Source organism: Danio rerio, chromosome 14, assembly GCF_052040795.2.
Source record: "Danio rerio strain M-AB ecotype USA chromosome 14, GRCz13ab, whole genome shotgun sequence".
Classification (NCBI taxonomy): domain Eukaryota; kingdom Metazoa; phylum Chordata; class Actinopteri; order Cypriniformes; family Danionidae; genus Danio; species Danio rerio.
In genome coordinates, this window is record NC_141034.1 from 30,335,954 (window position 1) to 30,352,595 (window position 16,642).

Consider the following 16,642-nt stretch of genomic DNA (forward strand, 5'->3'; position numbering starts at 1 on the left):
ACCTGTTCAGTCACATAAACAGTCAATGATGCGCAGTTCCCCAAAGTGACTGTGATGGGGAAATAAATAAGCACGTGTTCTGGGTTTCAGAGTTATTATATTTTTACACTTCATAAATACCTCTTTATGTAATAATACCTCTTTAAATATCAAAAATTTAGAATGGCTGTACATAAACCGTGCAAAATGAGCTGCGTTTCCTTGTTGATCTCTCTGTTCGCCTTCAGTTGTGTTTTAAAAGAAGTCTCGAGTCAGTGGCTTAGCAGAAAAACGTTTACATTTACCAAGGTAAGTATGCCTATGCGACATTACAATATGATTAATTTGATGTAGTATTCGTTTTCATTGTATGCCCATATGCTGCTTTCTATTATTGAGAAGTTCAATCGCTTTTCTTGGGAGAAGTGTGGAAACCCAGATGCGCCTTTTCATTGGAAGACTCTTCATGTATATCCAAACGCAATACCTTCACCTGGAATTGTGTTAGGCACTGCTTCAGCATCTATAGCGGTTGATTTGACCTCTCCTTTACCTGTAAGTCCAAATTATAATATGACGTGTCTGATCGATTTACTCGCGTGATTTTGTTTAAATGTGTCGAAATGTTGTTGTAGTTTTTCTAAAATATATATATATTATTCTTTTTTATGTAATATTTTCTAGTTTTTATAAAGGTGGCAGTCTTCAGAGAACAGTTGATTTCAGATTACAATTGTAGTATAAATTGGGGAAATTAAATAAGCTAGTTATAAAGTTGTATTTGTATGCAGGCAGCACAATTTGACTGAAAACTTTTTAAATGTTTGAATTGGACTAAAAATGAAATTAATTATATATTATTATGCAACATAATATTTAACAAGATGAGAAGCTTCAATATTGTTATAATGCTATTTTATAAAAACTATTCATTCATTTATGTTATTCTCGGCTTGGTGCCTTTATTAATCAGGGGTTGCCACAGCGGAATGAACCACCAACTTATCCAGCATATGTTTTACATGGCAGATGCCCTTCCTGCTGCAACCCATCACTGGGAAATATCTATACACACTCATTCACACACATACACTACGGCCAATTTAACACCTGGAAAAAAACACTACATAAGGAGAACATGCCAACTGGTCCATCCAGGACTCGAACCAGTGATCTTCTTGCTGTGAGGCGATCGTGTTACCCACTGGCCACCATTACGCCTAAAAACTATAGTTAATTTTAATAATAATATTTATAATTATTTTATTTTACAAAAAAAATATTTTATGCAAAGCTGCAGTGCTAACATGCAGGGGTTGTATTATAAACTGTTAAAAAGTCTTATGTTTTGTGATAAATTACAGACCCGTAGCCAGGGGGGGTCCGGGTGGTTCGAAAGACCCTAATAGATGGAGGCTTTAAGAAGAATAACCAATAAAAGAAGGCTTTTATTATTTAAATGGCCAAATACTGACTGAGGAAATGAGATGGCCAGTTTGTTATTTGCCTATAGTCAACAATTTTTCATTGAAAACAAGTTTTAACAGATTCACCTTTTGTTTGTTTTTTTTAATGATGGAGGGTAATAAATTAGCATTTAAAAAAGTATTTTTTCATATTTCTAAAATTCTAGTCCCATTACATTATATATAAAACTTTAATAACTTAGTTTAAATGCACATTTGTAAATAAACATTTTTTTTCATTTTAAAATAATAAGTACTTCTTCAAAAATGTAGTAAGCTAATCCAGCACAAATTAGTGCTTAAAATGTCTCAAAGAGTATTTGAACCTCATAATTTGAAGCTAATAGCTGTAAAAAGGTCCACTTTTTGAGAAAAAAGAGCCACCCCTTTTAATAGGCAGGCCTGAATTAAATTATCTTTTTTTTAAAACGTCAGATTTTCTCCATTTTTGTCATGAGGAATGCAAAAAAAGTCTTTTATGCATTACTGAAATAAAAAGAAATACAAATTTCTATAGAGTAGTCATTTTGTATTAATCTTTAGCATTATTCACCCAAAATAGACTGGTGTGAAAACCCTCTAAACCATTATACCAAATTAACCATTGTGTAACTGCTAACAAAACAAACCTGTTTTTTTCCATAATGAAACCATAGTAACGCTGATAACAAGAACATCTGAATTGATTTGAACCACATTCATTCTCAGTACCAAACTTATTTTGTTATTTATTAGACTGTGTGTTGTGTGACTGAATATAAAGAGACTGCAAACCTGAGTGACAACATTTCAAAAACCTGAAAGCTCTTTTCTGTGTCTCAGTCATCCTTGTGAAATACTGAGTAGGATATAATCTTTTTGTATTTGTCTTAGGTCAACTTGACATTGGAAAAAGAAGTAGCTGGTGCTTGGGTAAAAATACCTTGTGTTAATGGTGTAGGAAGTTGTTATTATCCTGATGCATGTGACCAGCTGGCCGAGGTTATGTCAATGTTCTCACTGTGTCCTGAACATTTACGTTTAAACAGATCCTCCTGCCGATGTCCATTCAAAGCTGTGAGTATCCACATTATACCTCAACATCCAGATATGCAGCCAATGTTTGACTATTTTATTTGATATATTTTTTAAAGCTTAATATTTATCTCCTTTTTTTAGGGTGACTACAACTGGCCAACGTCTGACTCTGGTATCTACATACCAAATTTTTCACTGTCTGACACAATTACCAATTTCAGATTGCATGTAATTTTAGGAAGCACTGAAAAAGAGCTGGGATGCTTTAAAGTCAAATTCTCATTGGCAACATCCCTAAAATTTCAACACCATGAACTGTAGTAGTTACCGTTCAGTTTTTTTATTGTTGTTGGTTTTTTTTTTTTTTGTCTTCTGAGAAATTGAAAAATGCTAAATGTTCTATGAGCTAATTAAAAAAATACAAATCTTAAAGTCTTAAATTCATATTTTAAAAAGTCTATTAAATAAATATTTACTTTAAAAGTCTGTGAATTGGTTCAAATGATCAGATCAGCTCAATTTAAAGGATTATACAGTATTTAATACATTTTGGGGACATTTTATTGATACTGAATGTAAAATCACTATGATTACTAAATGCACTTATGTTGCTCGGTGGGTAAATGAAGCTGGTTTAGGTTCCCTTTTTTGCTGTTGTTAAATCTTCAAATCAATAAAACAGTTAATTGCTTGTTTAATAGATTTGGTCAGTGAGCCAATGTTAGAAACAAAACATTCTAAATAAAAATGTTAATGTTACCCTCTGCCTTTCAGGTGTAACCAAAAGATGAAATCTATGCAAACATGAATTAGATTTAAATGAGGAAGTTGCTTGGACTATTTTTATTCTGCTTTTTTATACTTTAGTAGCCTCTGATCTCTGAATAATTGTGTTTTGGCGTGCCCAAAATGTTTAGATTTTTACAGAAAGAAAAAATCCTCTATGTTAATTTGGTCTTTGCTAGACTTTTAACTTGTTTAGTTTGTCAGTCCCTCCAGCATTTCTGCCGCATAAAGTAACTTAGCAGTGCAGTGGCTTTTCTTAAAATCTTCTGGAATATTAATGATATTTGTTGTGTTACATTGCTGTGAAAACATACAGGCAACAGTATGGTCAAATTTGTACAAATGGGCTTTGTATTTATATAATGAAAACATTGAGAGAATCAAAAAGAGAAACATGTTTACCTTATAGCAATAAAGCCTGTATCATATTTGATGCATGAAAGACTAAATGACCCATCACTTCTATATAAGCAAAATCATTAGCATTTAAAAAATCATGCTAAAGTGTTTATCATATGATGTATTTGAACTGTAGTCCTCCTGCATTGTATTTAGTTTTTCTCACTTTTAAATTTCGTGCCATTTACAATCATTGAATCGCAAAATTCTGGTTGTTTGTGTGCATGAGAAACACCTGTGAAATCAAACTAAAGGGTATTCTCGATCAGTGGTTTTGCATTCCAGTCTCAAAGACCCTCCAAACAAAAACATTTCTTTAAATTAATATTGTGAATAAATGAACATTGTAAATGTTTACAGAGAAAAAACTGACCATACTGAGAATTAACAATATGTAGGGGCATAACAGAAACAGACTTATTAGGAGGAACAAAACCATTCATTCGTTTTCTTTTCGGCTTAGTCCCTTTTTTTAATCAGGGCCAGAGCGGAATGAACCGCCACCTTATTCACGCAGGATGCTTTTCCGGCCGCACCCATCACTACACTGTAAACGATTTCTGTTGTTTTCACGGTATTATACTGCATTTCTCAACAGTTGTTTACTGTATAAGCTGTGCACAGTGTGTTACTGTATATATTGCTGTTTTCACAGCATGATAATGTATTCTCAACATTTCCATACTGTGAACATGATTAACAGTATGCTACTGCAGATTTTACAATGAATTTTGGGAAAAAATCAGTTACTGTGCATCTAAATACAGTACTGCAAATGACCATGAAAAACTCTACACACACTTTATATTATTATTATTATGTTTATTTTATTTTTTGACAAAGTATTTTGTGAAGAAAAATAAAATAACCAGTTTCTTTAGACTGTTCAGTGCATAAAACTGTCCCCTGGTTTTCCATATTTGGGTGTACTGCACCTTAATTTTATAAGGTTAACATGAAAATATCAAATCATTTTTAATCAACATTACTTTGTGCTTAACCAAAACGTAAACTGGAACAAAAGTAATTGATTCATCATGAAACCAAAGTCAGCTTAAATGTCATAATGACCAGCCTGCTTTAGACGGATTCATGAGGTTAGGGCACCCGTCACCACCATGGAGGTCACATATCTCCGCATTTTCAAAACAATATTTTAAAATACCCACCATCTCTATAAATAAACCACAGACTTGAGTTTAAAACAACTACATTCCCGCATGAAAAACGGTTAAAACTAAATTTCATAACACATTCATTATAGAGCCATCTAAGACCGGGGCAAGTCTCACATGTCTAGCCGATTATAACCTCGTTTCCCCGGATACATGAGTGATGATGGACACCCTGGAGGTCAGAATCTCCGCTATCGGCAAAGCACGCTCAAAATTTACACATGATATCTATAAATAAACCACAGATTTGAGTTTGTAAGAACTAACGTTACATTCTCGCATGAAACACTGTTAAAATTTCATTTCGTGACATATTAAACGCAATATTTATAATATTAGCTGGGCTTTCTCATCCGCCATTACCATTTGCTTGTTGATGTGAAATGAATTCTGGGAGAAAAAAAAAATATTTATATATAATTCTCAAAACACTTCAAACGAACTTTATTCTTATTGTCAAGGTCAGATATATGTAATAATTTCGCTGGTAAAGTGAATAAAAAACAATGTTACTATATTGTAATCAATATCACGTTTGCACTGGTTCGGTTCAGCACTCGAGCAACTCTGAGTCGTATTGAACCGAATTGAACCGTTTGCTCGGGAATTATTTGATCACACGTGTTCACAAGCACATTCAGCAATATGCAATTAGTGTATAATTAGTGTATAAATGCGTGTGGCCAAGCAGTATAACGAAATAGTAATGAATCATATACAAAAAGGAATCGGTTTTAGGCGGATTCGATTCTTTACTGTTCACTAAGGAGCCGATTCATAGAACGGAACGGACACGACTCGACATGCAGACAACGGCTCTCCTAATTTGAAATTCACCTGTCGTCTTTCATCCAGCGAATTCATCCTCGGTAAGTGTTTTAAAGTCAAATTCTGTCCGTTAAAGGATTGTTTTATAAGTATTTCTGTGTATTGTGTGTGTAATTTAAAAGAATTAACCAAGTGACATTAGTTGTAGGTTCTTATGTTGTCACGCTATCCGTTAACAAACGGTATTTAAACAAGAAATAACAGACGCCAGGCGGTCATTGTAGTGTTTGCGAGGTATTAGACACAGTGAGTTTATCTTGAGTGAGTTTTTGACCATACGTTAAGTTACCTGAAAAAAACATAACTTTAACTTATTGTAACTGCATTAATGAATTCTCTATTTCAGCACAACACTGAGATGAAGGCGAAGTCACCATGAAAAGTTAAGGTAAGCTCTGGTCTTCACATAGTCATTATGACTAAGCTATCATTATGGTAAAATTTTTCAACTGTAAGTTAGTTACTTAAACTAAACTCATAATGAAATGAGTCTTAACTGTTTTATTAAATGGAGCTGAAAATTAAATGCAGTTGAATTATTTTAAGCTAACGTTAATATTAACAAAATACATATTAATTGTCTATTTCTCAGTAATGTTAATGAGCTTGATGTATAGTGTGTCATTAATTGTACATTTAATTTTTGGTGTTCAGGTGTACCTGAAGTGAGTGTACGTTCTGAGTACACAGATATAAGCCAAAGTCATTATCACTATATCCATCCTATTCTAAGAGAAATTGATGGGGTCAGGGAATGATTTTTGTACAAATGTATTTTAACCCCATACAGATTGGTATGGTTGTACCATAGATTTAGATTAATTAATGTTAAGTCTTATTTTACTCTTATTATATTTATCTGTTTTTCAGCTACAGTAATTGATGTTAAAAAACTGATGCTACCAATCACTCCTCACTTGATTATTCAAGGTAATGTTGATGTCTTCCTCATTTTGATTAGATTTTTAAATGTCAAGTTGTTCACAGATTTGTTGTGAGAAGTTTCATGTACAACCTCTTTTTCTTCTTCCAGCAGTTCCTAAGATAAACAAAATCTGGTGTTAAAACGACCACGCTTATTCTATCTGCCTATCAAGTGCTGAGTAAATATTAGACAAACATTTTTTTCTATAACAGTTGTCTTTGTGTTTATTAGCAATTTTACTGGGCGTATGTGTTTTTTTTTTTTTTCAAACAGCCTGGAAACTGTAAGTTTAGTTCAATATGTTATTTTATGCTATTCATTTTTGTGTTAACATAGATTGCATGGTGAAGCTATCGTTTTATAGTGGGAAAATGTAAAAGAGAATCACTGAATACAATGGCATAATAATTCTGCTTGTTCAAAGAAAGTACTTGATTTAGTTTTCCTCAAGCGACACATCAGTTTTTATGACTATTGCTTGACACTTGAATTGAAGGGACAGTTCACCCCAAAATGAAAATAATAGCATCTTTGGCATCCTCTACTTGTTTCAAAATAGTTATACATTTAATTTGTTCCGTTGAACACAAACTCGTATTTTTTAAAGAAATTTGGTTCAAATATGGATGTCAATAGTTACTGGTTACTAACATTCTTCAAAATATCTGCTTTAGTGTTTAACAGAAATTTAAATGGATTTAAAACACATGGAGTAATGGTGGCAGAAAAGTAAACTATCCTTTTAAATATTTTATTCTGAGACTTATTTATATATGTCTTGTCTTTTGCCATATTGTCTTTCTAGCTCAGATTGTGATGAACCTGGAATGTGACACCAGTTACTCTTAAGACAAGAACCGAATAAAGCACAGATGTGGAGGGATTTGCAGCCAAACTAACTGGAGGGAAGGAACCTTTAGGTAAAAGCACCTGCTTTATTTAGATCTGAAGTATTTTATTTGACATAGAGATTTATTGTTTTAATTCTAATTTAAAGCAAACAAGGTTGAGCACCCCTGGTCTGAAAGCTCAAAAATGCTGTTTCCGTGATAAGGTTAAATGTAGTTCAGAAATAGATTCATTAGGATCAATGCTTAAAGTAAACATTTTCTTCTCTCTGTAGACCAAACATGTTTACTATCCCTCACATTTTAATAAATTGTTTCTGTTTTTGTTTCTTACAGTGTGGGTGAACATACTACCTGGATGTCCAACAAAGGCTGCACAAGAGCTCATTTGATAGCACATATTCTGTCCTGTCTACATCTCAGATGACCTGGAAGTGCTTCTACATCAGTGAGTAATACATCTTTATATTGTCATGCATACAGGATTTCTGTAAGCTTAGCTTTAATGTTAGTTTCTAATCAGCAGTGACTGTTTTAAAAAAATTAAGTATTTAAATTATTCTCAATGTTTTACTGATGCTGTGCACAGTAACGTTATGATGATTTAGTTTGAGGAAATGTCACTAGAGGGTTTGTATAAAAAATAAATAAATTAATAAATTGTATGAAATGACTCGATAAAATGTTTATTTGTCTCGCTGACATGCCATCACTGCTGCATATTAAAATACAGTAATACGAATTGACAGCAGAATATTACCACAAACATTTCAGGAAGTAGGCTAGACTGCTCTTTAGTTCTCTACTCAACTTTAACATATTTCCTCGTGTCGCTGAGCCTCTCTGCAGATTTTGCCAAAAATGAATGCTTAGTGATTACTTTGTTTTATGCAAACCAAATATCAGTAACTTATCATTAGCATTATTTTTAAAAAATCACCCACGGCTTTCATGTTCTCTAACGCAATCTTATCTGTAAGTTAGAAGTGGATTTATACGTGTTAAAAGCCTAAAAGTATTTAATTAACATTAGTCACGTTAAATTAGATTATTTTTATTTATTTAATTTTAAATATGTAGCCTCTTAAAGTGAGAATGAACTGTGTTTACCCCACTTAAATCCGTGGAAGCACTAGTAGTGTGATCATGGAATCAGATATACGAGCTATACAGAGTCGGACATTAAGTTAAGATGAGACTTTATTTTTTACACACCTGTGTGGACACCTGACTAGCGATCTTCAAGAACAATGCCCGCTGATCTTTTCCCCATTAACGTTAGTGTAATTTCGAATTGACAACAAACTGTATTTCACCAACAAAAACAATTAAAAAAACTGTTATATATATTATAACTGTTATATATATATATAAAAACAACAGTGCAGTGTTTCGTTTCTGAATGAATTAAATGGTTTGAGGGATGATTAGTTTTTACTTCAGTGATTTTGCTTGTCATTTTTGCAGGATCATCAGAAGTGCTGCTGCCCTTTTTCACTGTCCCTTTCCACATCATTTGGCCTTCATCATTTCCTGTCTTGTAGCAGTATTTTCACCTGTTTTTAAAATTGTAATAATTTTTTATGCATTTATTGTTGACTGGTTTTAATGATCAATTGTTCATTAGTGTTCTGTTGCTCTGTTATATTGAATAATTGCTATTGTTTCAGTATGGTTTACACAATAAACCTTTATTGTGAAGTTAGTTTCAGTTTCTTTATTTTTCTTGTATTTCTTGAACAGTTAAAATAACACTTGTGCAATTTTTGAACATTTTTACCCATTATAAAGTAGCACTATTAAATAAAATAAAATAACATTTAATAACTGTAAAATACTATACAGTAATAATGAAAGTAACGTTAAAATACCGTAGTTCTTCATGGTAAAAACGTACAATAAAATACTGTTTTCAGTTTTGCAGTATGTGTATCACTACTGTAATTGGTGTTACAGTAAAAATCAACAACAGTAAAATTATGTATTACATTTTACAGTAAATGTAATACTAATGTAATTAGTATTACAGTAATGTTACTGTTTTATGAAATACAGCAGCTACTGGATAATTGTTGCCAGTAACTTACTGTTAATTTAACAAGAAATCGTTTACAGTGTAGGAAACATCCATACTCATTCACACTCTTATATTACGGACAATTTTAGCTTACCTAATTCACTGCATGGTCATGTGGGGGAAACTGAAGCACCTGGAAGAAACCCACGCGAACACGAGGAGAACATGCAAACTCCACAGAGAAATGCCAGCTGACCCAGCCGAGGCTCAAACCAACGAACTTCTTGATGTGAGGTGACAACACAACCCACTGCACCACCGTGCCGCCCTGTTAGGAGGAATATGACTAACAAAAACAATTTCATGAATCAAAAATGTTGGAAATCATAAACTACATTTTTTTTCCGTGGCCAAGAATCTGCAGATTGACTCTCTTTAGATTTAAGGCAGCATGTCATGTTATTCAGTTTTTTTTTCTGATATTGACAGACTGATCATTGGTTATTTTAAATAAAATTTAAAAATAAAAGAACTTATTCTAAACGTGGTAAGCAATGGAACAAAACCCCAAAAATGCAAACGTTTCTAGGCAGCGCCATCTTGTGGTTAAAAATAATAAAATATGAAATGTCAAAAACCTTTTAATAAGTTTGGTCATGATGGTTTTGTTAACTGGTCCCTTGAATTATTATTTTACTTCATGGTTTTCACTAAGTTTTATTATCTATAGTTTATTCCATTATGGGTTTTGAGTTTGTTGACGTAACATGTTTGTTTTCAAAGCATCAATTGATTTGTTCAATCTGAAGCTGTTTGCTCTCACATCTTTAACATGTACGCCAATTTTTATGTACCTTTATTACCCCTCAACACCTACTAACCAACATTACCGAATCCTTATAGTTCCAATCAAAAAATTTTATAAAATTCTGTAATACTTAATTAAACTTTCGCTTGTTCCTAACCTCTTTGACCTCTGTTGAACCCAAAAAAATATGTTTTGGATAATTTCAGAAACTGGTGAACATTGACTTCCATAGTTTTGTTTTGTTTTGTTGTTCTTTTGGAAAAAGAAACTCGTCATTACATTTTGGAACCACTTCAATGTAAGCAAAATGTGAGTGATTTTTTTTTACTTTTTGGGTGAACTATTGAAATCAAATACCTAGTAATTTTTCAGCAGTTTTGGCTAATCAATTAGTCAATTCACTATTCAATCAAAATCAAATGTCAAAGTATTCATTGTTGCAGTTGGTCTGTTCTTTCCATGCATGCTATGTCCTTATTTTGGCTTTGTGCTTGACCATTTAATTGCTGATTTTGTTTATTCATCTTTCATGGTTTTTGTGTATTTTTTTTATTTATTTATAGGAAAATACTGTGTAGTGCAATTTGATGGCTAAATTGTCAGTCGCCATTTACTGTGTTTTGGCGTGTTTTAAAAACTTCAGATTTAATCCATCTTTTTTTTTCTTCGTAAACTTAAGACTGCAAATCAGACTAAAGATCTGAGCAAAAGTAATAAAAATTTAAAAAGTTATAATTTTATGCATTGACAAGTTAATCATGTTTATACTGTTTTCCAGAATTAGTTTACATGCTAAACTGTACAACATAATCCACGCAGGTTTGTTCTCTCCCTCTAAACATTGTTTGCATTCCTGATTTCCCAAGCTGTCTTTCAGCCCTCAATCCAGATGTCCAGGTGGAATACCAACCAGAGCAGATCTCCGCCGAGAGCAAGACTAGCCATGTTCTTAGTTTTTAATGATTGTTAAACCCAGATGTACCATCACTTGTAAAACATTCCTGACATGTTCTGATTATTAAATGTATTCTCAATGAACATGTCTGTGAAACACAAACCTGTCAGCGATCAATTTAATATATTCATTTACAAAGTTTGTAACTAACCCGAGCCTGATAGTTCTTTTAGTACATATTTTATTTCACCATCTCAAAGCAGTGAGGTTTTCCAAGGCCTAGCTTACACCATGCCTGGGGTCGGAGGGGGAGCATGCAGTGGAAAGAATGTTATCTCCTGGCTGACTGAGAGGTTGCGTCTGTTTGGTTTTTTTAGAGCTTTGTGGCACAAAGCACAGTCATAAACTCTGTGGCACATGCTCCTTTTGGCTGGCATTTACCATGGAAAACATAGCACATTCTTAAAAAGGGATAGTTCACCCAAAAATGAAAATTCATTCATCATTAATCACCCTTGACTTAATCAAATCCTTTTTGAGTTTCTTCTGCTGAATACAAAAGAAGATATTTAGTAAAATGCTGGTTGCATGGGACTTAGATTTTTAAATTCATAGATTTGTTTCGAAGTCAATTGGTGCCATGCAACCTTCAAAATATCTTATACTGTGTTCCACAGAAGAAATCAATTCATAAAGGTTTAAACCACATGTCATTTTCATTTTTGGGTGAACTGTCCCATTAAAATATAGAAAGTAACTTAAAATTCAAGCACAAATTTACTTACACTCTACAAAAAGATAACAGACATAAACATTCAACCTGTTTGTTTTAGGGTTATATTTCTGCCAATTTAAAAAAAGTTGCTGCATAACTTAATCGCTGTATAAACTTAAATTACAGACGTAACATTCATTCATTCATTTTCCTTTGGCTTAGTCTCTATTTCAGAGGTTGCCACTGGAGAATGAACCACCAACTATTCCAACATACGTTTTATACAGCGGATGCTCTTCCAGCCGCAACCCCGTTCTGAGGAACACCCATACACTACGGCCAATTTACCGCATGTCTTAGGACTGTGGGAGAAACCAGAGCAACGGAGGAAACCCACATGATCATAAGGAGAACATACAAACTCAGAAATGCCTACTGGCTCAGCCGTGACTTGAACCAGGGATTTTCTTGCTGTAAGGTGACAATGCTAACCACTGAGCCACCATGCTGCCCCTATAGACGCAACAAATACATGTTATTATTTTATAAGAAAGGTTTCAAAACTTTACACTCCACTTAAAAAAATTATTGAAAAAAAATGTATTTAAAAAAATTATATATATATATATATATATATATATATATATATATATATATATATATATATATATATATATATATTATTTTTTTTTACAACATATATATATATATATATTTAATTATTATTAATTTTTTTTTTTTTTTTTACAACAAATATTTTACTACTAACTATTTTTTATCCATTCAGTCAATCTCCATGTCTGGTGGGGACACTTTTAGCTCAGCATAAATCATTGAAACGGGTTAAACCATTAGCTTCTAGCTCAAAAAAGAGTTTTTTTAATTTTCTAATTTAAAGCTTTACTCTTCTGTTATGTGGTGGACCAACAGAAAATGAAAAGTTGCTCTTATTTGACTAGGAATTATATCATTGCACCTGCTGCATTCATGGTACGGGAGCAAAGATCCTTGATTGTTACACTGGAACAAAGCCTTTTTGAGACAAGTCATTTCAATCAAACAAAATAGGTGTTTTTTTCAAGTTGTCCGTACTAATGCGCATGCACACTCGATTGGAATGAGGCCACGACACCAACCTCATTTATGGCCATTCTACACATTATCATCCTCTGGATAATGCTTTGTCAGATTGCGCTGGTCTTCTGAAGTACTTCACAACTTGGCCTTGAAGGTGAATCACTTCCAGAAATAACAGCATCACAGCGACTCTTTGTTTACAAGTTTGTAGGGGTTTGAGTAATTGCTGTCATATGACGTGTGTTTGACAGGACAGACTGTACCTCGTGTCCGTTTTATACAGAATACAAGACCAAAACTTGTTCAAGTAACTGGTTAAATTACAGATTTCAAGCTTTATGTGGATATATTTCATATGTCTGTGAAGCAAGTATTCACTGAGATTCCAGTGCGCTTGTTGACCACAAAGAACTGTCGTAAAATCTCAGAAGAAACAGCAGTCTATAGCCACCGATGATTGGCTTTTGAGGCTTCATCCGCTTCATTGCATATTTCCGGTTACACTTTTCCACAATCAAAAATATATATGAGTATAGTCTTTGACCAGAATGAGAGTATAGTTCTTATCTATATTGGCCTAGAAGAGATCAGTATTTTCTGTCAGTCTTAGTAGCCTACACTTTGTCACTGTAGAAGAGTCTAGCTTTAAATTGGAAAATTATCAAAATTCTTTGGTCATTTTTAAGCAAGATGCTAATGGTCTAATCTGATTCAATGATTTATGCTAAGCTAAGCTAAAAGTGCTCCCACCAAATATGGAGACAGGCTGAATGGATTTTAAAATATAACTGTGCTGTGCTGTAAAATGAGCCTGTTTTCAAAAAAGTTGAGTGTTCCTTTGAGGCAAATAGGCTTGATTTATTGTTCTACCTCACATCCCTGACCTCACATGTGTGATAAGCCTGTTAACTTTAGCAAATCCCACATTAAATCCAAACATACTCTTTTATGCGATCGCTGTGTGTTTTTGTTCCTGTAGATAACTGGAGACCTGATCTTCCAGACGGCTCGCTTTATTATTGTCACCACTAAGCTGCTGAAACTCTGCAGCTGCCTGTCAATGGAAAGTTGTACACTTCACTGCAACAACTGCTCTATCGTTTTTATGACAGATATGAGACCTTACTATAAATAGACAGTTCTGACAAAAAGGAAAGTCTCAAATTACCCAGATGATCCAAAGGCTATGTATCATATTAGCTCTTGATATATACCAAACAAGAGAGCCAACAGGCCAAAAATAGATGCATCTCTTTGACACCATACTGTATACTGTAGGCTACACCATATGAAGAGCACAGAACATGCAGATTCTGTACACTGAACATTTTGATGATGTTTTATGTAATGGCATGATGGTTTGAAGGTTTAAATGTCATCCCTCTCCTTTTGTAAATTCACCCTTACAGTGTTTACCTCATTAATCATAAAAATGACAAGATGAAATCATAACTGGCAGTCGGTGTGAAGCGTGTTATGTTTACATCAGCGTGTGCATCCACATACCTCATGGATCACTGCTGTTTTGACAGTTTCTCTAAACAGAATTCCTCTAAAGCAATGGAGTGACAATATGGCCACTTGAAAAGCAGTCGACTTACTCTGTGAAACTGTGTGAGCCTCATATATATGGCCGTTTTTATCAGCAGAATTTGAATTACTCATTTTAATTTAGAGAAAGTTGATGAATATGATGCTTACATAATGAAACATGTAACATATAACTAGTTCTCAAACATTTTTAAAATACTTAATTCCCTACTGTGATGTATATATCCCAGTACTTCATGTTTTGGAACAATAAAAATGTAGGATGGGACATGATTTTGTTCTCTTGGATTTGACTTAAAGGGACAGTTTACAAAAAATACCATACTGTCATTCTGTGATTTACTCATCCATTACTTGTTTGAATTTGAAAGTTTGTTTCTTTGTTTTTGGTTGTGAACACAAAAGAAGAAAGAATGTTAGAAATTGGTAAACATTGACTTCCTTTGTTTTTTTCTTTACTATGGATGACAACGGTTTCTTATACGGTGGTCGAGAGAGCTTAACTGCAATTTAAGAAAACAGAAAATTAAGAAAAGATTTTCATCAGTTTGACAGCACACATGCTACAAATCCACAAAACGCAAACACATCTTTAAGAAACACACTGCATTTTCTCACAACACAAACATTTTACGAAAACATGCTGCATTTTCACACAACACAACAGAAAAGTTTCAAGAAGACCCTAAAATGTGACAGACCTGGCTATATAGGTTATGGTTATCTACGTAGGCTAATAAATACTAAAGACACAGGAATCAGGATATTAAAATAAACAACCAAAAAACTCACCTTTCAAAGATTTCTGACTACTTCACGTAGCAATAGTCATGACACAGCAGTGTCCATCATGTTTTGGGTCTACTTGAAACATTCCCATAGTCTGTTTTTTTGTGTTGTGAGAAAATGTAGTGCGTTTTTGTAAATTGTTTGCATTGTTAGAAAATGCAGCACATTTTATTCATTTGTTTATGTTGTGTGAAAATGCAGCACTCCTATTTTAATGTGTATGTGTTGTGAGGATTTGCAGCACTTGTGCTGTAAAACCGCTGAAAATCTTTTCTTAATTTGCATTTTTTGTGATTGCATGTTTTGTAAAATCGCAACACGTTAAGCTCTCTCGGCCGTAGTTAGTTTTGAAGATTCTTTATCTTCTTTGGTGATGACGTTTATTTGCACTGATGGTTTAATTAAGAGCTTTTAACGTCCTCAGAAGATTCTTCACACCTTGAAACAAAGGCTATTTTAAGAACTGTTCACTGAAAGATTCTATAAGCATCCCAAATATTTTACTCTGGACAACTAAACCAGTCTTGTGTTGTATGTAATGCAATAGTAAAAAAAAACATTGTATTGGTATTGTATGATAGACCTTTTATTAAACATTATACTATCAATTAAAAAGTCATGTTACGTAAAGATTTTTATACATATCCTATTTTAAATATCAAAACTCAATTTCTGATTAGGCTTTTTGTGCATTACTAAGCATTAGGTCCAATTTTAAACACAAGTTTCTCAGTATTTATTTTAAACCCTCAGATTCTCTATTTTCTAATAGTTGTATCTCAGAAAAAAAATAATATCTTCTCCTGTTCTTTAATGGATCTCAATTTCAAAAACTGACTTTTGTGGTCCAGGGTCACAAAGGCCTCTTCTATGGAACCTTCATTTTTAGAGTTTATTCTTTAGTAAACTTTAGCCGATGATTTTCTTAATAGCAATACTGCATGAAGGTGTTAGCATAGCAATAAACAGTTAATATTAAAAACCTGTACTATTGAGGAAGCATTAACACACCAATGTATTCTGATGTGTGAAACATACCCAATTTCTTCAGAATTTAAATCATGTTACTTCGTACAATCAGTGTGGGGCATCTTGAAAAACTGGAATCTATTCAGTTGAATGAGAAATCTATTCTATTATTGTAACATTTAAACTTCCCCATGACCTTTGACTTGTATGCTACGTTCACATACTATCAGAATTAACATGAATATGAGTTTCCTTGTCAAAAATTTACATCTGACATCGTATTCACTACTTGGAAACTCTCAGGTAATGTTGATAGGCTACTTGAGTTTCTGAATGCTGCATTTTGCTAGAACTTCTTTGTTAAGCTGCTTTGACACAATCTACATTGTAAAAGCATT

General features: G+C 33.2%; 1 protein-coding gene across 5 annotated transcripts; it reads left to right on the forward strand.

The window, feature by feature from the left end:
- The first annotated feature begins 24 nt into the window (after nt 1-24).
- On the forward strand, nt 25-9,128 carry LOC137487590 (ganglioside GM2 activator). Of its 5 annotated transcripts, XM_087281523.1 has the most exons (10): nt 25-288; nt 382-534; nt 2,319-2,357; nt 2,474-2,501; nt 2,604-6,038; nt 6,521-6,580; nt 6,687-6,753; nt 7,381-7,495; nt 7,760-7,871; nt 8,891-9,128. In XM_087281523.1, the coding sequence occupies exons 1-5, from the start codon at nt 163-165 to the stop codon at nt 2,606-2,608; spliced, it is 351 nt and encodes a 116-aa protein (XP_087137649.1). In that variant the 5' UTR covers nt 25-162; the 3' UTR covers nt 2,609-6,038; nt 6,521-6,580; nt 6,687-6,753; nt 7,381-7,495; nt 7,760-7,871; nt 8,891-9,128. The 5 variants fall into 5 exon arrangements, 3 of the variants coding, with proteins under 3 accessions (XP_087137649.1, XP_087137648.1, XP_087137647.1); XM_087281522.1 differs by having other exon boundaries at nt 6,521-7,495; XR_015507508.1 differs by lacking the exons at nt 25-288; nt 382-534; nt 2,319-2,357; nt 2,474-2,501 and having other exon boundaries at nt 4,570-5,691; nt 5,997-6,038.
- The last annotated feature ends 7,514 nt before the right edge of the window (nt 9,129-16,642 follow it).